Source organism: Somniosus microcephalus, chromosome 2, assembly GCF_052327205.1.
Source record: "Somniosus microcephalus isolate GS21.2 chromosome 2, FLI_Smic_1.0, whole genome shotgun sequence".
Classification (NCBI taxonomy): domain Eukaryota; kingdom Metazoa; phylum Chordata; class Chondrichthyes; order Squaliformes; family Somniosidae; genus Somniosus; species Somniosus microcephalus.
In genome coordinates this window covers 336,836,815-336,853,536 of record NC_140988.1, presented here as the reverse complement: position 1 = coordinate 336,853,536, position 16,722 = coordinate 336,836,815, and the positions used below count along the sequence as shown (strand labels likewise).

At 41.2% G+C, this 16,722-nt stretch overlaps 1 protein-coding gene across 5 annotated transcripts in view; it reads left to right on the top strand.

The window, feature by feature from the left end:
* ark2n (arkadia (rnf111) N-terminal like PKA signaling regulator 2n) overlaps positions 1–16,722 on the top strand; it is a 126,318-nt gene that overhangs the window by 95,005 nt on the left and 14,591 nt on the right. For 4 of the 5 annotated variants that reach the window (XM_085975365.1, XM_085975378.1, XM_085975358.1 and 1 more), the window contains one exon: positions 9,607–9,783. In XM_085975365.1, coding sequence (XP_085831491.1) covers positions 9,607–9,783 — 177 coding nt within the window. The remainder of the gene's footprint in view (positions 1–9,606; positions 9,784–16,722) is intronic. The other variant, XM_085975392.1, reaches the window with a different exon arrangement.

Sequence of the window (16,722 nt, the reverse complement as noted above, 5' to 3'; positions counted from 1 at the left end):
GGAACTTTTAGATTCGAAGGCTGGAAAAAACACCAGTGGTTAGTGAAGTGTATTGTGGAGCTGGAATTATTCATGTAGCTTTAGTGCTCTGGAAAGCTGTATGCATTTTGCAGCTTCCCCTTCCTAATGGCAGATCACATCCAAATCCTAAAGAGAAAGCAGTGGCTACAGGTAGATGCAGTAATCTTTATACAGTACTTGCTTGCCCATGTTAGTTGAGCCAATAAGGATTTGGATATAATTGCGCAATGTTTACTGATTAACCCAAGTCTTACATTTTTATTTGATCCATTTTAAGTTTGTCATTACCCTGGGCAAGCGTTCTGCTCATAAGCCTTTAGCAGTGCTGCTTAGGAACTGCACGAGTACTTTTCTCCCACTCTCCACCATTTCTTACCCCCTCTCCATCCAATCAGCAGCACAGTGGAAACGGAAGATTTTCTGTGGGGATGCAGTGACCTGTACCTGTCAAACCACGACTTGGTGGCTGTTTTCCTCATTTTTAATTCTCCTCGCTCCTTCCATTGAGGGCAGTGACCTCAGTGAATCCTCACGAGGAAGTTGGCTATTCCCTCTGGCTCTGTGTCAAGTGCTATAACCAGTGTCTGCTGTTGAGTTGAGATGCATTCCCTCTAATTCCCCCTCATTGTGTAGTCGTCATGCTTTTGATCAGTGACGTTTAGGATTTATCCTTACTTTTTTAGCTTCCTGAAATTTTTCAGACATCTATGTATCATGTGTTAGAGGGGTAGAAGTTGAGGCATCTTTCAGAAGATGCAGCACGTGAGCCATTGACATTTTACAACTGTGCACTCTGGCTTTCTATTGTGACCAAACAAATTACAGTAAAAATGTGAGTCAAGAACCAAAAGCAAAAGTACATTTATTGTTCATTGTAAAATGAGCAGCACCAAAACACGTGCAAGAAGCAATGGTTTGTTTAAACAGCATCTGCTATTGCATCTGGCACAAATCGTTTGTAAAAATTATAAAGGTTCCTTAAAATGAAGCATTTTATTGACTTTTAGATCCACCCCTGTATATGTGAACAATAGTCCAAGAAGTAATGTAGAAAGAGGCTTCTTGACATTTCAATTCAATATTGGCTCGGCGAACCCTCTACCTTTTTTCTGTCATAAACCTCATTTATATTCTCAAGGAGGCCAATTTATCAACCTTTATTCTTGCAGTTTATCGCTTGGTTTATTACCGCGAAATCACTTGTACAAGCTGCACCTGTATATAGGTCACTACAATTATCATTTTAGATATTTGTGGAAATTGTATCAGCATAGAAGTTTCACTGCTATGTTTATTGAACATATACACCATTATTAGATTATATTCTTGCACAATCTTTTAAAAACATAATTTCACTTCGAAATCGCACCCCTTTGAGCAAACAGAACGGTGATCATTTTGGGCACCACTTTTTCATTTGAAGGGAATCTGGTTCCTATGAAGTGACAGAGAGCTGGAAATATTGATTCAAAGCACAGTGCACGTTACTTTTACAAAAGCTGTTGTATCTGAATGGCTGGTTAATTTTTGACAATGTGCTTAATGTGAAAGCCTCTGAGCTGCACCACAAAACCCTGAAGCAAATAGCACCCCCCCCCCCCAAACCTGGGTAAGAGCATTTTAATGCCTCGTACGCTGTCTCAGAATACCATGGTCCTTTCCCTTGTAGTGATCTGCACTAAAGCAGTACGTTTCTTAAGCTCAGCGACGTGTTGTTTGGTAACACTGAAGATGCAGGACCACAGCTACAGAAATAACCAGATGTGCCTATACTTTCTGAATCTGAAGACTGGAAATATTTGCCAAACATGTTTTAAAGGGTAGGTGCTAAAGTATTTCTATTTGCATGTATGTACTACTGATGAATGTTGCATGTCATTAAGTGTCTGTTCTATGTATTAATTGCCCTTGTATAAATATTGATGGCAAAAAAAATGTGGAACTCAGTTGGTCAGTGTTAATTTGCTTAGCTCTGCATCAGTACTGGATGTGATTATTTGTTGGACTACATAATCTTACCGTTTGCAGCATAGCAACATACAATGTATATTTGCTTTATTTTTCTAAAGTTTAAAACTCAAATGGCTCAAATAAGCAGTTTGGTCCCGAGAAGTGCATAACTAGCTCCCCCAGAAATTTTGTGCATGATCAGTACTTGGGTTACAGTAAGAACGGAAGGAAATGCTACATGGGAATTATGCTTGGATCAGATACGCATTTTGTTTTTCTAGCTTGATCATAACCAAATTGTTTCTTCCTGCTTATGCAAAGTTCATGTATTTTATGATGCATTGCGCATTACCACACTTTTGGCCAATTTTATTTATAATCAAGTATTTTCTGTTGATTAAAGAATCTCCACATTGAAAATACCCAATTATATTTTTATAGTGAAATAAATTGGATCCTTTATTTTAAAAAAACAGTTGATTCCTGTTGCAAAGTACATGTGTGCCAACATTAGATGAGGATAGGTTCAGAATCTGCTGTGCGACCCGCCCATGATTGAATAACCTGCTAATACCAACTGCCTAGGTATACAAATGGAGAATGGCCACTGAGGCGAGGTACCAAAGAGCTGCTAGTACCCTTGAAACTGTATCTTCTCAGGAGTCGCTTCTTTTAGAAGTTGCGTGAAATGAGAGGGGGAAGAAAAGCTCATTCTAAGCAGGCATTCACTACCGTACGCATTGTTGGTTGGTACATTACGCAAAATATTTTCTTTTCATTCTGATTATGTTTTTCAGCCCATAGTAATTATGTTGAACAAAATTGCATGTTTGTGTTTGCAGTCATTGGAGAACCATCTGTGAATACCAAATTTAGTCTGTTGCGACACTGTACCATTTCCATAAACTCCTTTGCTGATGAAATTCAGTTTTTAAATTGAATTAATTGATTCAGTTCTGTTAATTCTGTGCCGATCAGAATAGTCCTGCTGTATGTAAACCCATCTTCACTCCAAATAGTCCTACCTTCTAAAAAGTGTCTTCTGACCTACATTGCGGGCGCAAGTGAGGTAGATTAGAGTATAATGAGGAACGAGATAGCCATGTCATTTGAAATAAACCCCATAGTGGTTATTAGATCTAAACTGTATATTCATGAAAAGCTGGTGGCACTTTATGATTTTAGATAATTACCCCTTTTGTCTAAATTATGCTGATCAGCAAAAAGTTCAAGAATTCACCAAGAAAATGTACAGTCAGATAAATGTGGACAGTACTGTATGTGTCGTAAGATTCTAGGGTCTGATAGTTTCATCAATGACAATCGGATCCATTCTTCTGATTTAGTGGTTATTGCCCCGTTCTTTCCTCTTTCCCCTCCCCGAAAAATTTGGTTTCTAAAATGCATTTACTGGGGGGGGTTTTCCAATTGAGTCAGACTGATAACTTAGTTGGCCATTTGTGAAAGAACCATCAACATGCTTCTCTCTTGTTCTGTTAACTCAAAATACCCTCTAAAGCTATGTTGTAGTGAATATTGTTAAAGTTTGCTTTAAATATTTCATTCTGGTAAAAAAAAATCTTCATCTGAATTTAAGATGATCAAGTATGAAGGCAAAAATTAACAGAAAGCTCAGGTGGGAATTAGTTGCTGTTCATTTAATTGTATCAGCCCTGTGCAAAAATCATTTTACTTAAGTTGGGGTTTTCCTTTACCAACTTATTAATGCATTGAACATTACTTCAGTTGGTTAAACCTGCCACTAATTTATATATGTGATAACTTGATGTTTCCCACTTCATAACAATCATTAGTACGATAGCAAAATACTGCAGATGCTGGAAATCCGAAATAACAACAGAAAATGCTGGGAAAACTCAGCAGGCCAGGCAACATCCGTGGAGAGAAATTATTATGGAGAGAAAAAGGGTTCACCCGAAACGTCGACTATAATGTCTCCCCACGGATGTTGCCTGGCCTGCTGAGTTTTTCCAGCATTTTCTGTTGTTATTTCATAACAATCATTAATGGCTGTGTTAAGCTTTGTCAACAGCACTTGGCCACCAAGTAATGTTGAGTGGTGCAATCTGTTTTATAGCCTTTGGGGGGAAAATTCAGTATCGCCCCGTTTGGGGCGCCATTATCGGCCGTGCGCAAAGTTTAGCGCCTGCCGCTAATTATCGCCTCCGACAGCAAACTTGGCTTTTGTCGCCCCTGGAGGTGATTGGAGCGCTAAATCAGGCGCTTCACACCTGTCTTAAGGCGCAAAGGCCGAGGAGCGAGGCGCTACCTCAGAGCACTGACGAAGCAAGGAAGGGCAAATCAAAATAAACCTGCAAAGTGCTGCTCAGTACCCAAAACTCGTTCGCACAGTGTTGAATCTCTCCAGAAGTCTCTCTCTCTCTCTCAGAATGCGTGGTGCAAAAATGTCACCGACAAAAAAAGGCAGGAAGCGGTCGCCTTTAAATAGCGCTCCCCTAGTCCCTTTCTGACTGCAAAATGCTCCCCTCAACCTGTTGTTGCTAGCGGTAAGGCAGGGGGCGCCGCTCAATATCCGGTCCTGGGTGCTAACTGGGCGTTGCGCACTCAACTGACGTCACGATCTGCTGGCGCAGGAGATCGTGGTGGTAGTGTTTAGCGCCGCCGCAAAATGCCTAATTTCGCGAGCGGCGCAAACATCGTCACGCCCGGGCACTAGTGGCTTTGCGCCCCATTAGCGCCCTCTTAAGGCGCTAACGGGAGGCGCAAACAGCTGAATTTTTCCCCCATTGTGTTTGTGTGTGCCCACACAAGCCTTCAAATATTTTTTCTTAGTACATAAGATGAAAGGATACATGCTGCACAGGTATATTAAACAATTCAGGTGCAATTGGGTATGCAATGCAGCAAAAAAGATGGGTATAAAGTTAGCTAAGGAAGGGAATTGAGAAGTTTGCTGTGTTTTTAAAATTGGGTGTTTGTGTGTCTCCCCCTCCCTATTACCCTCCATCCCCAGTCTTCCTGGGGCACACACTGCCAGTGTACAGGTGGGAGATCTGCTTCTCAAGCTGTCTCCCATTGCTGCTCTTTACTGGTTACTGGGAAGAATCTTTTTCTTTTTCCCCTCCTTCCCCCACTTTCCAGAAGGCCAACTGAAATTGGCAACTCCACTGGGTAGGAGGGTGAATGCTGTTGTGGTGCTCCAACACACGGTGTTGTCTGATTTTCAAATAACGTTTCTCATAGTAAAAGGTGGTGATTAGAGAAGAGAAAACCTTCCTTTGTTTAATTGCCAGACAAGATTATTTTTAATGGTTGAAACAAAACCCCTCATGTTCCTAGTTTGTCTTTCAAAGCTCAGCATCACAATCATCTTTTATTTACACATAATCCGAGGAGTAATGCATATGCAGTTGCACTATTGATGTATTTCTAGAACCATGAAATTGTATCACAGTGCATTTAGCAGTGAACGAGTTAAATGGAGAGTAATAAACACCTGAGAGTCACTTACAAAGCAGAAATCCCATCTCAGGGTTCAGTTTATCACCTAAACTGCAGGAATGAAATTTAAGCATTTGATCTATCATCTAATTGGCAAGATGATATTACTGCTTTGAAAGCCGTCTTGTGTACCTATTTGTAATATTTACCGTGGAGTTTGTGGGGCATTTGTCAGCGATGTGTAGACGTCTAGACACCAGCTAGTGCTCTCTCTGTAGTTTCATACATAATGATGTTCACATTGAAGAATTACTTTTGTAATGCTAACAGTTTTCGATTTGGTAATCTACAAATTATTAGCAGGAAATAACAAATAGATTAGGTATCGGCTAGTATTGGGTTTAGTAAATACCACCCAAGTCCTTTTAGAATATTTTCCTATAGGAGAGCCTCTGTTTTTAGTGGTCAATAAAAGTCCCTCTCTATACTAGTACTTTTTAAGTGCTTATCTATTAAACAAAACCGATTTCTAATGCAAAAAGGATTGTCTTCCTCACACTCCACTCAATTACTGTATCGTCACTCCTAAAACGATCATTTACACAGTCCCTTAAGTCCTCTCCCTATTCTGCACATATTGTTTATGGATGTATCATCACATCTCTTTTGCTGCTGTGACTCATTTCCATATATCTGCAGGGATCAAAATATTTGTAAAATCGTTGTTCCATAAGCTGTCATGCCAAGAAAAGTATCATTTTTTTCTTCGTGACAGTTATTAATGCATTTTCTACTTTCTTCAAACATTTTTTCTTCCTCAAAATATATATATTTAATTTTTTTCTAATTGGAAGAAGGGTGAGATTTTTTACTTTTCTCCGAGCCCCTGTGCAAGGATTTCAATTTCTCATGTTCAGAATCCACAAGATTAATAGGAGTTTACTAGGTGATTAATTGTTCATGGTGTACAGCCCAATTAGTCAGGGCTGAAGAAGTGAGAATCTCCTTAAAGTCCTTCTTTATAGAGATTCTCGCATTGTTTGAAGGGTATTCTTCATCCAAAGCGATCGTGTAATTAGCTTAAAACAGAATTCTGCACTGGACAACCATGAGGTCTATAAATCTCTACATCTCAATCGCTGGGGCACAAGTTAGAGAATCACAGGCTAAGTAAGGCTGATTGTTTAGCTAGCAAACAGAAGTATCAACATATATGCACTTTTCTCATCCATCCTTGTGAAAATGAGAAGTGAAAACCAATTGGCAACCTAAGTCTGGGATTGGTAACCTGTTATTTGGCTCATGTGTATGATGTAAGCTTGTATCAGGCTTAAATTAATGCATGATGCTAGCACATTTCACACCAGCCTGCCTTGATGAATGTTGTAAAGGATAAGCATTAGGAACTAACCATTAGCTATTCCCCTATGTGATTGCTGCATTGTGGATTTGAAGGGTTTAGGTACTTTACTAGCAAGTTCTAAAAATGGAGATGTAGGTTATAAAATGTAGTGTCAACACTTGTGACTCTTGATGTTAATTTGTGAGAAGTATAAAATGGAAAAAAATGAGGTTGCACCCAGTATCTAGGGGTAGATTGAAGATGTTCCACATGTGGGATCATTTACAACATGTACTTGTAGACCAGTCATGGATTATGTAATGCCTGATGAAATCCAATTATTGAAGGCAGTCAAGAGAAAGGTCTTTGAGAACAGTGATATCAGAGGTTGAAAAGGGATGAACCTTGCTTAAAATAACAATGGCAGAGTAAATGAAGCAAGTTATCACTTTAATTTTCAGCAAGTTATCATTATTCAGACAGCACAGAAAAGATATGTGAACTAAAATGTGGTGGAATTTATTTTATATATGCATTCTGCTGCAACCTTGAATAAAATCTGAATTGGAGGAAGGTGGCGGAGTTCCCTCTGCTGCAGAGACCCTGGATCCTAAACTCCTTTCCTGGCATTTTCACAAAACATGCCGAAATAACTTGGTCTCCTTATTTTAAAGAGTCCCACTCAAAACTGAGCACTCTAGAATCCACTAAACCATCTGTAAACAACTTGGACCTAAATATAGTCTTTGTCCTCTCAGTAACATTTGTTGAAAGTGGATCAGACTCGCTAGGGGCTTTGTTTGATCCAACTGCAGGTCTTTGCGATATCCAGCAAAGTGGAAACTTTCCCCAATTATACTCTACAAGTGACTTCCTCCTCGGGGTGGTGGTGACAGCGCGATGCTTTTCAGCCCAGTTTTTCTGACCCTTGCCCACCTGTATAGCCTAAGTGTTCTTCCCACATTTTATTAGATTGCCTGCCCTTTGGCTTATTTCAGATCCCTCTTCCTTGGTATGTTGGCCAAAGTGCACTGACTTCAAATGGGGGCTGCGTTTTACACTAGTTCTTTCCTCCCTTCCCATTCAATTCAGAATTTTTTTTAAAACGTTCAGATTGTGCTGTGCTACAGATGTGTAATATGTGGATTTATGCCCAATCTCAGCTGTGCTATTGTGGTTGGAGAAGTGCTGAGTAGAAGATGGAGGTATTGTAGCCCTGATCTGCTTGGTCACCTTATAATGTCTTATCGTAGAGCGATAGGTCTAAGCACGTCTAGGTCATCCCCTTCACTGGAGATGGTGAGGGCATGGGAGTGTCCAAATGGAAAAAGGAAAAGATAAAGGACTAACTTCAAAATAAAACTGCCCTGTATTATTATGTGCTCCTAAATGCAGATTTATGGGGCTCAGAAACTGTAGACTTCTGCTTTAACTGAACTTTTGTACAGTTTTCTCCAGTCAACACTGATGAGATTTTATTTTCCAAAATATTTTTGTGGGGTGTTAAGTTTAGGTTGTGCCAAGAATAGCCAAGCGTTCAGCCCTGGCACAAAGTGCCTATCTGAAAATAGCATGTAAACTCGTAAACCTTCAGTGTTCTACTATCTACCTGCCATCAGGTTGCCCACTTGGCTCAGCAAAGACAATGTAGTCTGGGATGCGCTCTCCAAAATAAACAGTGTTATGTTATATTGCATGTTATCTTATAGGAGACATGCTTAGTGGTACAGAATAGTTCGCTCCTCTTGTCCTAATTTCTTCCTCTTTCCCGCCCCACGAATGGTATTGTGAGGTGTATTTTAACTAGGAACTGGTTAAGCTTGCCCGTTTGAATTCTAGCCTTGAACTCAAACGCTATCTGGGTTCCTCACATGGGAGTACCAGCTGACACCATCCTCATTGCTATTTCATATCTTTGAAGCAAATATACAGACAAGGTGTGTGGCAACACATACTAAAGTGCAGTATGACGGGTATGCTAAGCAGTCACAACCAAATCTGCTGTGAAATTTTTGATTTGCATCTTTGTACATAACTGCATATTAGGTGAATCTCACATAGCAACTAGAAAAGAGTAACTGAGGCTACATGTTGTTTTGAAATTGAGGGAAGATAATGGGTGCAAGGACTAGGTGGGGCACGTGCTTTATACAATTGGCCTAAGTCCTAAAATAGGGCCTGTGCTGATTTAACAGGGATGGGGGTGGGGGGTTGAATGAGAAGATTGCAAAATCGAATTGTAAAAGATACTGCCTTTTTTAATTCGCATAAACAAAAATTGTAAGGATATTGAATGGTAAGGGCTGCTTGTTTGTTCTCAGAAATTGTGTGTGTGTGTTGTCCTGCCCATAGTAAATACATTTAATCTGCCCTTTCATGCTGCCATTCTTGGTCAGTGGTAGCATGACCATGTATTGAAACTGCAGTTTCTAGTCAGACCATGCCTACAGTGCTGTCCACATTTAATGCTTTGTTTTCAGATTATCAGCAACGTCTTTGGGAGTTACTGATGAATTTGCAAAGCACATTGAGCCTGAAAAGCTTGGTGTTTCTTTTTGGCCTTCCCCATTGATGCATTTTAATTCAGAAAATTGCAGTAAAGCTATTTCACTGTTCTAGAAACTACTTCCTCGCTTGTGTGCATGCTGGAGGCTGTACTGCATTTAACAAGGCAATAGGTACAGGGGACCAATAAATGGAGGAATAGTAGAGGCTCATCACTCCAGAAAACATTGTAAAACATTTTCTGAATTATTTTAGTTAATCACTTGAAGTTATCACAATCCCCCCCCCCCCCCTTTCTACCTCTTCCACCCTCCTTCCCTTCTGTACATGTAAATAAACTCATCCATTGTGTTGTGTGTTCTCAGATGGACCTCCAGTGATAGCACACTATGATATTTCTGACACTAACTCCGACCCAGATGTACTGAACGTCGACAATCTTCTTGCAGCTGCTGCCGTCCAGGAGCAATTCTCTTTCGGACATCACGAGTTTAAGGTGAACACGGTGAGGAACCGAGGACTGCTGGAACAATGCGTGGCAGGTCAGTCTAAACAAGAAAAGTATTTGCCTTTTTTCCTTTGCCTCTGCATTATATGAAGTAATTTTGTTATAACTACACTAAGACATTCTGAGCCATTGTCCTACTCTATTTGTCCCCAGAGCTGGATTTCCCTGTCAGCAGTTTTGGTGATGACAATCTGTGACACGGAACAACTTGCATACTAACGTATAAAAAGAGAGGCGAAAAAGGACATCAGGCTGCTCACGATGACCCCACCCAGTCATTGCTGCAACCTTGTACACTCATCCCCTAACTTCCCTAAATTAGCAAAACAACCTGTGGCTAATTTAGCAAAACCTCTAGGAAATTCCTCTCCAGTTTCATCATAATCACAACTAAATAGCAACTTCCCCCCCAATAACTATATAGTCAAGCTCCCTTTTTAAAGGATTACAGCAACTCCATGCTTTGGTGTTGCAGTTTCAGCCAGAGGATGATGCTTCCTGAAAAAATAAGTATTCCCTGCCACCTAACCAAACTCTTTGCCTATGGATTTCATTGACTTGACTTCCCTATCCATTTCAAATCTATCTAACTGGACTATATCCAATTCATTCATCACGTTAAAATTTCAGTCATATCCCTTCTGCCTATGTGCTTTTCCAGAACTAAATAACCTTAATTATTGGAATCTAGCCATACATATGATTTAGTGTCATTCTGGTCACCCTTCTCTGCACCTCTATAGAGCCTTTATATCCTTCACCATATTGAGAACCAAAACTGGAGCACAATACTCCTGAGTAGGGATATACAGGACTATGCCAGGAATCCCTAATAATTGTCTCACTTTCCAAGTGTTCCTGTAACAAATCCCTTCCTACCACAGTATAATTTTCGGGGTCCAATTTCTTCCCCTTCTTAAATAATGGGATCACATGAATAATCTTCCAATCCATGGGAAACAACCCAGACCTCAGTGAACTATTGAATATAGGAGACATTGGTCACATAACTTCCCCCGTTTCCCTGCGCAAATGGCATCGGGACTTGTAGCAGTATCAAACTTAAGTGAATTAATCTTAGCCATTTCTGAAGTTATTTCTAATGAAATATTTTTAGCTACACATTTATCCTGTAATACAGAGGCAGTGTCATTGCCTTGAGAAGCGAAAACTGATGCAAAGTGTCTCTAGCTCATCAGCATATAGAAGATAGGAGCAGGAGTAGGCCATTCAGCCCCTCGAGCCTGCTCGACCATTTAATGAGATCATGGCTGATCATCCAAATTCAGTACCCAGTCCCTGCTTTCTCCCCATCCCCCTTGATCCCTTTAGCCTTAAGAAATATATCCAACTCCTTGAATATATTTAATGAACTGGCCTCTACTGCCTTCTGTGGTAGAGAATTCCACAGGTTCACCACTCTCTGGGTGAAGAAATTCCTCCTCATTTCTGTCCTAAAAGGCCTACCCCTTATCCTTAGACTGTGACCCCTGGTTCTGGATTCCCTGACCATCAGGAACATCCTCCCTGCATCTAGTCTGTCCAGTCCTGCCAGAATTTTATAAGTTTCAATGAGATCCCCTCTCATTCTTCTAAACTCCAGCGAGTACAAGCCCAATCGACCCAATCTCTCCTCATACGTCATTCCTGCCATCCCAGGTATCAGCCTGGTGAATCTTCGCTCAACTCCTCCCATGGCAAGAATATCCTTCCTCATAAGGCGACCAAAACTGCACACAATACTCGGATGTGGTCTGACCAAGGCCCTGTACAACTGCAGCAAGACATCCTTGTTCCTGTACTCAAACCCTCTCGTTATGAAGGCCAACATACCATTTGCCTTCTTAACCGCCTGCTGCACCTGCATGCTTACCTTCAGCGACTGGTGCACAAGGACACCCAGGTCTCGTTGCACTTCCCCTTCTCCCAATCTATTGCCATTCAGATAATAATCTGCCTTCCTGTTTTTGACACCAGAGTGGATAACCTCACATTTATCCACGTTATATTGCATCTGCTATGCTTCTGCCCAACCTGTCCAAATCATCCTGTAGTTTCTCGGCATCCTCCTCACAGCACACACGCCCACCCAGCTTTGTGTCGTCTGCAGATTTGGAGATATTACATCTAGTTCCCTTGTCTAGATCATTAATATATATTGTGAATAGCTGGGGTCCAAGGACCGATCCCTGCGGTACCCCACTAGTCACTGCCTGCCACTCGGAAAAAGACCCGTTTATTCCAACTCTTTGCTTTCTGTCTGCCAACCAGTTCTCTATCCAAGTCAATACCTTGCCCCCAATCCCATGTGCCTTAACTTTACACGCTAATCTCTTATGTGGGACCTTATCGAAAGCCTTCTGAAAGTCCAAATACACCACATCCACTGGTTCTCCCTTATCTATTTTACTAGTTACATCCTCAAAAAAATCCAGTAGATTAGTCAAGCACGATTTACCTTTTGTAAATCCATGTTGACTTTGTCCGATCCTGTCACTGTTTTCCAAGTGCTCTGCTATTACATCTTTTATAATGGACTCTAGCATTTTCCCCACTACCGATGTCAGGCTTACCGGTCTGTCATTCCCTGTTTTCTCTCTACCACCTTTTTTGAATAGTGGGGTAACATTAGCTACCCTCCAATCCATGGGTACTGTTCCAGATTCCATCGAATGTTGGAAGATGACCAGCAATGCATCTACTATTTCTAGGGCCACTTCCTTAAGTACCCTAGGATGTAGATTATCAGGCCCTGGGGATTTATCAGCCTTCAATCCCATCAATTTCCCTAACACCATTTCCCTACAAATACTGATTTCTTTCAGATCCTCCCTTTCATCAGACCCTATGTTCCCCGACATCTCTGGGAGGTTATTTGTGTCCTCCTTTGTGAAGACAGAACCAAAATATGTATTTAATTGGTCTGCCATTTCTTTGTTCCCCATTATAAATTACCCTGATTCTGACTGCAAGGGACCTACGCTTGACTTCACCAATCTTTTTCTCTTCACATATCTATAAAAGCTTTTACAGTCAGTTTTTATGTTCCCTGCAAGCTTACTCTCCTACTCTATTTCCCCCCTCTTAATTAATCCCTTTGTCCTCTGTTGAATCCTAAACTGCTCCCAATGCTCTGGATTACTGCTTTTTCTGGCCAATTCCTTGGATCTTATGCTATCCCTAATTTCCCTCGTTAGCCACAGTTGAGTCACCTTTTTTGTTTTATTTTTATGCCAAACTGGGATGAACAAATTCTGTAGTTCATCCATGCGGTCTTTGAATGTTTGCAATTGCCTATCCACCGTTAACCCTTTGAGTGACATTCCCCAATCCATCCTACCCAATTCGCGCCTCAGACCATCGTAGTTTCCTTTATTTAAATTCAGGACCTTAGTCTCTGAGTCAACTACTTCATTCTCCATCTTAATGAAGAATTCGATCATATTATGATCGCTCCGACCCAAGGGGCCTCGTACAACAAGATTGCTCATTAATCCTTTCTCGTTGCATAATACCCAGTCTAAGATGGCCTGATCTCTGGTTGATTCCTCGACATCTTTAATCTACAAACTTAACTTGTCTTGACAAATCCTGCAGAGCACAAATGTGTTCCTTGATTGTTCTGACTTCTAACACAACTGAAAAATGCTTTGCTGTCACAAGTGCAATAGTCTTTTTTCCACATGACATCTGAGCATTCCTAATACTGGCTTTAGTTATTCTCTGTTTTTAATACTTTTTAACAAAGTATTTACAGCACAGAACCAGGCCATTTGGCCCAACAGGACCATGCTGGTGTTTATGCTCCAAGAGCTTCTCTTCACCAAACCGTACCTACATATTCTTCTATTCCTTTCTCCCTCATGTGCTTATCTAGCTTCCCCGTGAATGCATCTATGCTCTTGGCCTCAATTACTCCTCGTGCTAGTGAGTTCCCATGGTCCTACTTTCATGACAATCCAACCGTTTATACAGTGAAATTAAGCTAAAAAGGTATTCCATCATGAATTACCATATTTATCCATTTAGGCTTTACTTTACCTTTAACATCCCTTTCCTTTATTACATTTCAGGGGCACATTGGGTACAATTGAAGATGAATATAGATTTTCTGTTCGTACCCATGGTATAAATAGCTTATGCAATGAGTAATTGAGCCATCCAGAGCCAGGTTCAACTTCTGGTTTGTGCTGAGTTACTAATCTCAGCCAAAGGAGCAAGCAGGAATGCTACAATTAATCTCGGTAATCTTGGGCTAGGGAGTGAAAAATTGCTCATGATCTCTTGTTGATCAATATCCAGTGACCCCACTGCTGGACCTTTGTGTGAAAACGTACCCCACCACGAGGCAACAACTTTAGGAGAGTGGGCAGAGAAAAATTGGGGAGAAAAAGTGCAGCTTACAATAGATTAAAGTGATTGACATCATGATTCGCATGACAACGTTTCAAAGCAAAAATCTGTTATCGTTAACCTGACTTTATATCAGAGACGGGTCCTTGCTCATCGGTGGCGATTCCATTGGGAAGATCTTTCAACTGCAGTGGGGGTGTAAAACGGACGGTAGTGGATCACTCATTTTATGCCCTGCAAAAGTTGACAGTTCTGCCCATGGTTGCTGGAGATAGGTTTCTTTGAAGTGTGATTTTCATTAATGTATGTGTGAAGAGAAGAAGCTGTTATAGTTTAAACCACAAGCACATTTTCACAGAATCACAGAAACCCCACAGTGCAGATAGAGGCCATTTCGGCCCATCGAGCCTGCACCGACACATATCCCACCCGATCCCCGTAACCCCTACACCAACACATATCCCACCCTATCCCTGTAACCAGAAATTGTTCTGTGAAAGTCATGCCTTAATTCGGTAATGTAGCTTAATATAAAACGTGCCGTTCGCCCAATCCAGTGGTTGTGATGTGGTACAGTTTATTCATTTTCTCGTCTGCACCTTCTTTGGCCAAGAGGACAGGCTGGGGACCTGCTTGCAGGCTTCGCTCAATGCCAGTTTATAGTTAACCGTTGGAAGGTGTCCCAAGAGTGGGCCATGGTGACTGTCCTTTATAAGGTGGCTGAATTAGCTGCGCAAATAGATGTAAACGGATATGATATCATTGGGATTATGGAGCCATGGCTCCAGGGTGACCAAGGCTGGGAATTCAACATCCAGGGGTATTCAATATTCAGGAAAGACAGGCAAAAAGGAAAAGGAGGTGGGGTAGCATTGCTGGTTAAAGATGAGATTAACACAAGAGTAAGGAAGGATATTAGCTCTGATGATGTGGAATCTGTATGGGTAGAGCTGAGAAATACCATGGGGCAGAAAATGTTAGTGGGAGTTGTATACAGACCCCCAAACAGTAATACTGAAGTTGGGGATGGCATTAAACGGGAAATTAGAGATGCGTGCAATAAGGGCACAGTTATCATGGGCGACTTTAACCTACATATAGATTGGGCTTCCTGGAGTTTATACGGGATGGTTTCCTGGACCAATATGTCGAGGAACCAACTAGAGATCAGGCCATCTTAGACTGGGTATTATGTAATGAGAAAGGATTAATTAGCAATCTTGTTGTGCGAGGCCCCCTGGGGCGGAACGATCATAATATGATACAATTCTTCATTAAGATGGAAAGTGAAGTCTTTGACTCAGAGACTAGGGTCCTGAATTTAAATAAAGGAAACTACGATGGTATGAGGCGCGAGTTGGCTAGGATGGATTGGGGAACGTTACTTAAAGGGTTGACGGTGGATAGGCAATGGCAAACGTTTAAAGATCGCATGGATGAACTACAGAATTTGTTCATCCCTGTTTAGCATAAAAATAAAACAAAAAAGATGACTCAACCGTGGCTAACAAGGGAAATTAGGGATAGCATAAGATCCAAGTTGAGCACATAAATTGGCCAGAGAAAGCAGCAAACCTGAGGATTGGGAGCAGTTTAGGATTCAGCAAAGGAGGACAAAGAGATTAATTAAGAGGGGGAAAATAGAGTACGAGAGTAAGCTTGCAGGGAACATAAAAACTGACTGTAAAAGCTTTTATAGATATGTGAAGAGAAAAAGATTTGTGAAGTCAAGCGTAGGTCCCTTGCAGTCAGAATCAGGGTAATTTATAATGGGGAACAAAGAAATGGCAGACCAATTAAATACATACTTTGGTTCTGTCTTTACAAAGGAGGACACAAATAACCTCCCAGAGATGTCAGGGAACATAGGGTCTAATGAGAGGGAGGAACTGAATGAAATCAGTATGTGTAGGAAAATGGTGTTAGGGAAATTGATGGGATTGAAGGCCGATAAATCCCCAGGGCCTGATAATCTACATCCTAGGGTACTTAAGGAAGTGGCCCTAGAAATAGTAGATGCATTGCTGGTCATCTTCCAAAATTCTATAGACTCTGGAACAGTTCCCATGGATTGGAGGGTAGCTAATGTAATCCCACTATTCAAAAAAGGTGGGAGAGAGAAAACGGTGAATGACAGACCGGTAAGCCTGACATCGGTAGTGGGGAAAATGCTAGAGTCCATTATAAAAGATGTAATAGCAGAGCACTTGGAAAACAGTGACAGGATCGGACAAAGTCAACATGGATTTACAAAAGGTAAATCGTGCTTGACTAATCTACTGGAAATTTTTGAGGATGTAACTGGTAGAATAGATAAGGGAGAACCAGTGGATGTGGTGTATTTGGACTTTCAGAAGGCTTTCGATAAGGTCCCGGTTAAGAGATTAGCGTGCAAAGTTAAAGCACATAGGACTGGGGGTAAGGTACTGACTTGGATAGAGAGCTGGTTGGCAGACAGGAAGCAAATAGTTGGAATAAACGGGTCTTTTTCTGAGTGGCAGGCAGTGATTAGTGGGGTACCGCAGGGATCGGTGCTAGGACCCCAGCTATCCACAAGATATATTAATGATCTAGACGAGGGAACTAGATGTAATATCTCCAAGTTTGCAGATGACACAAA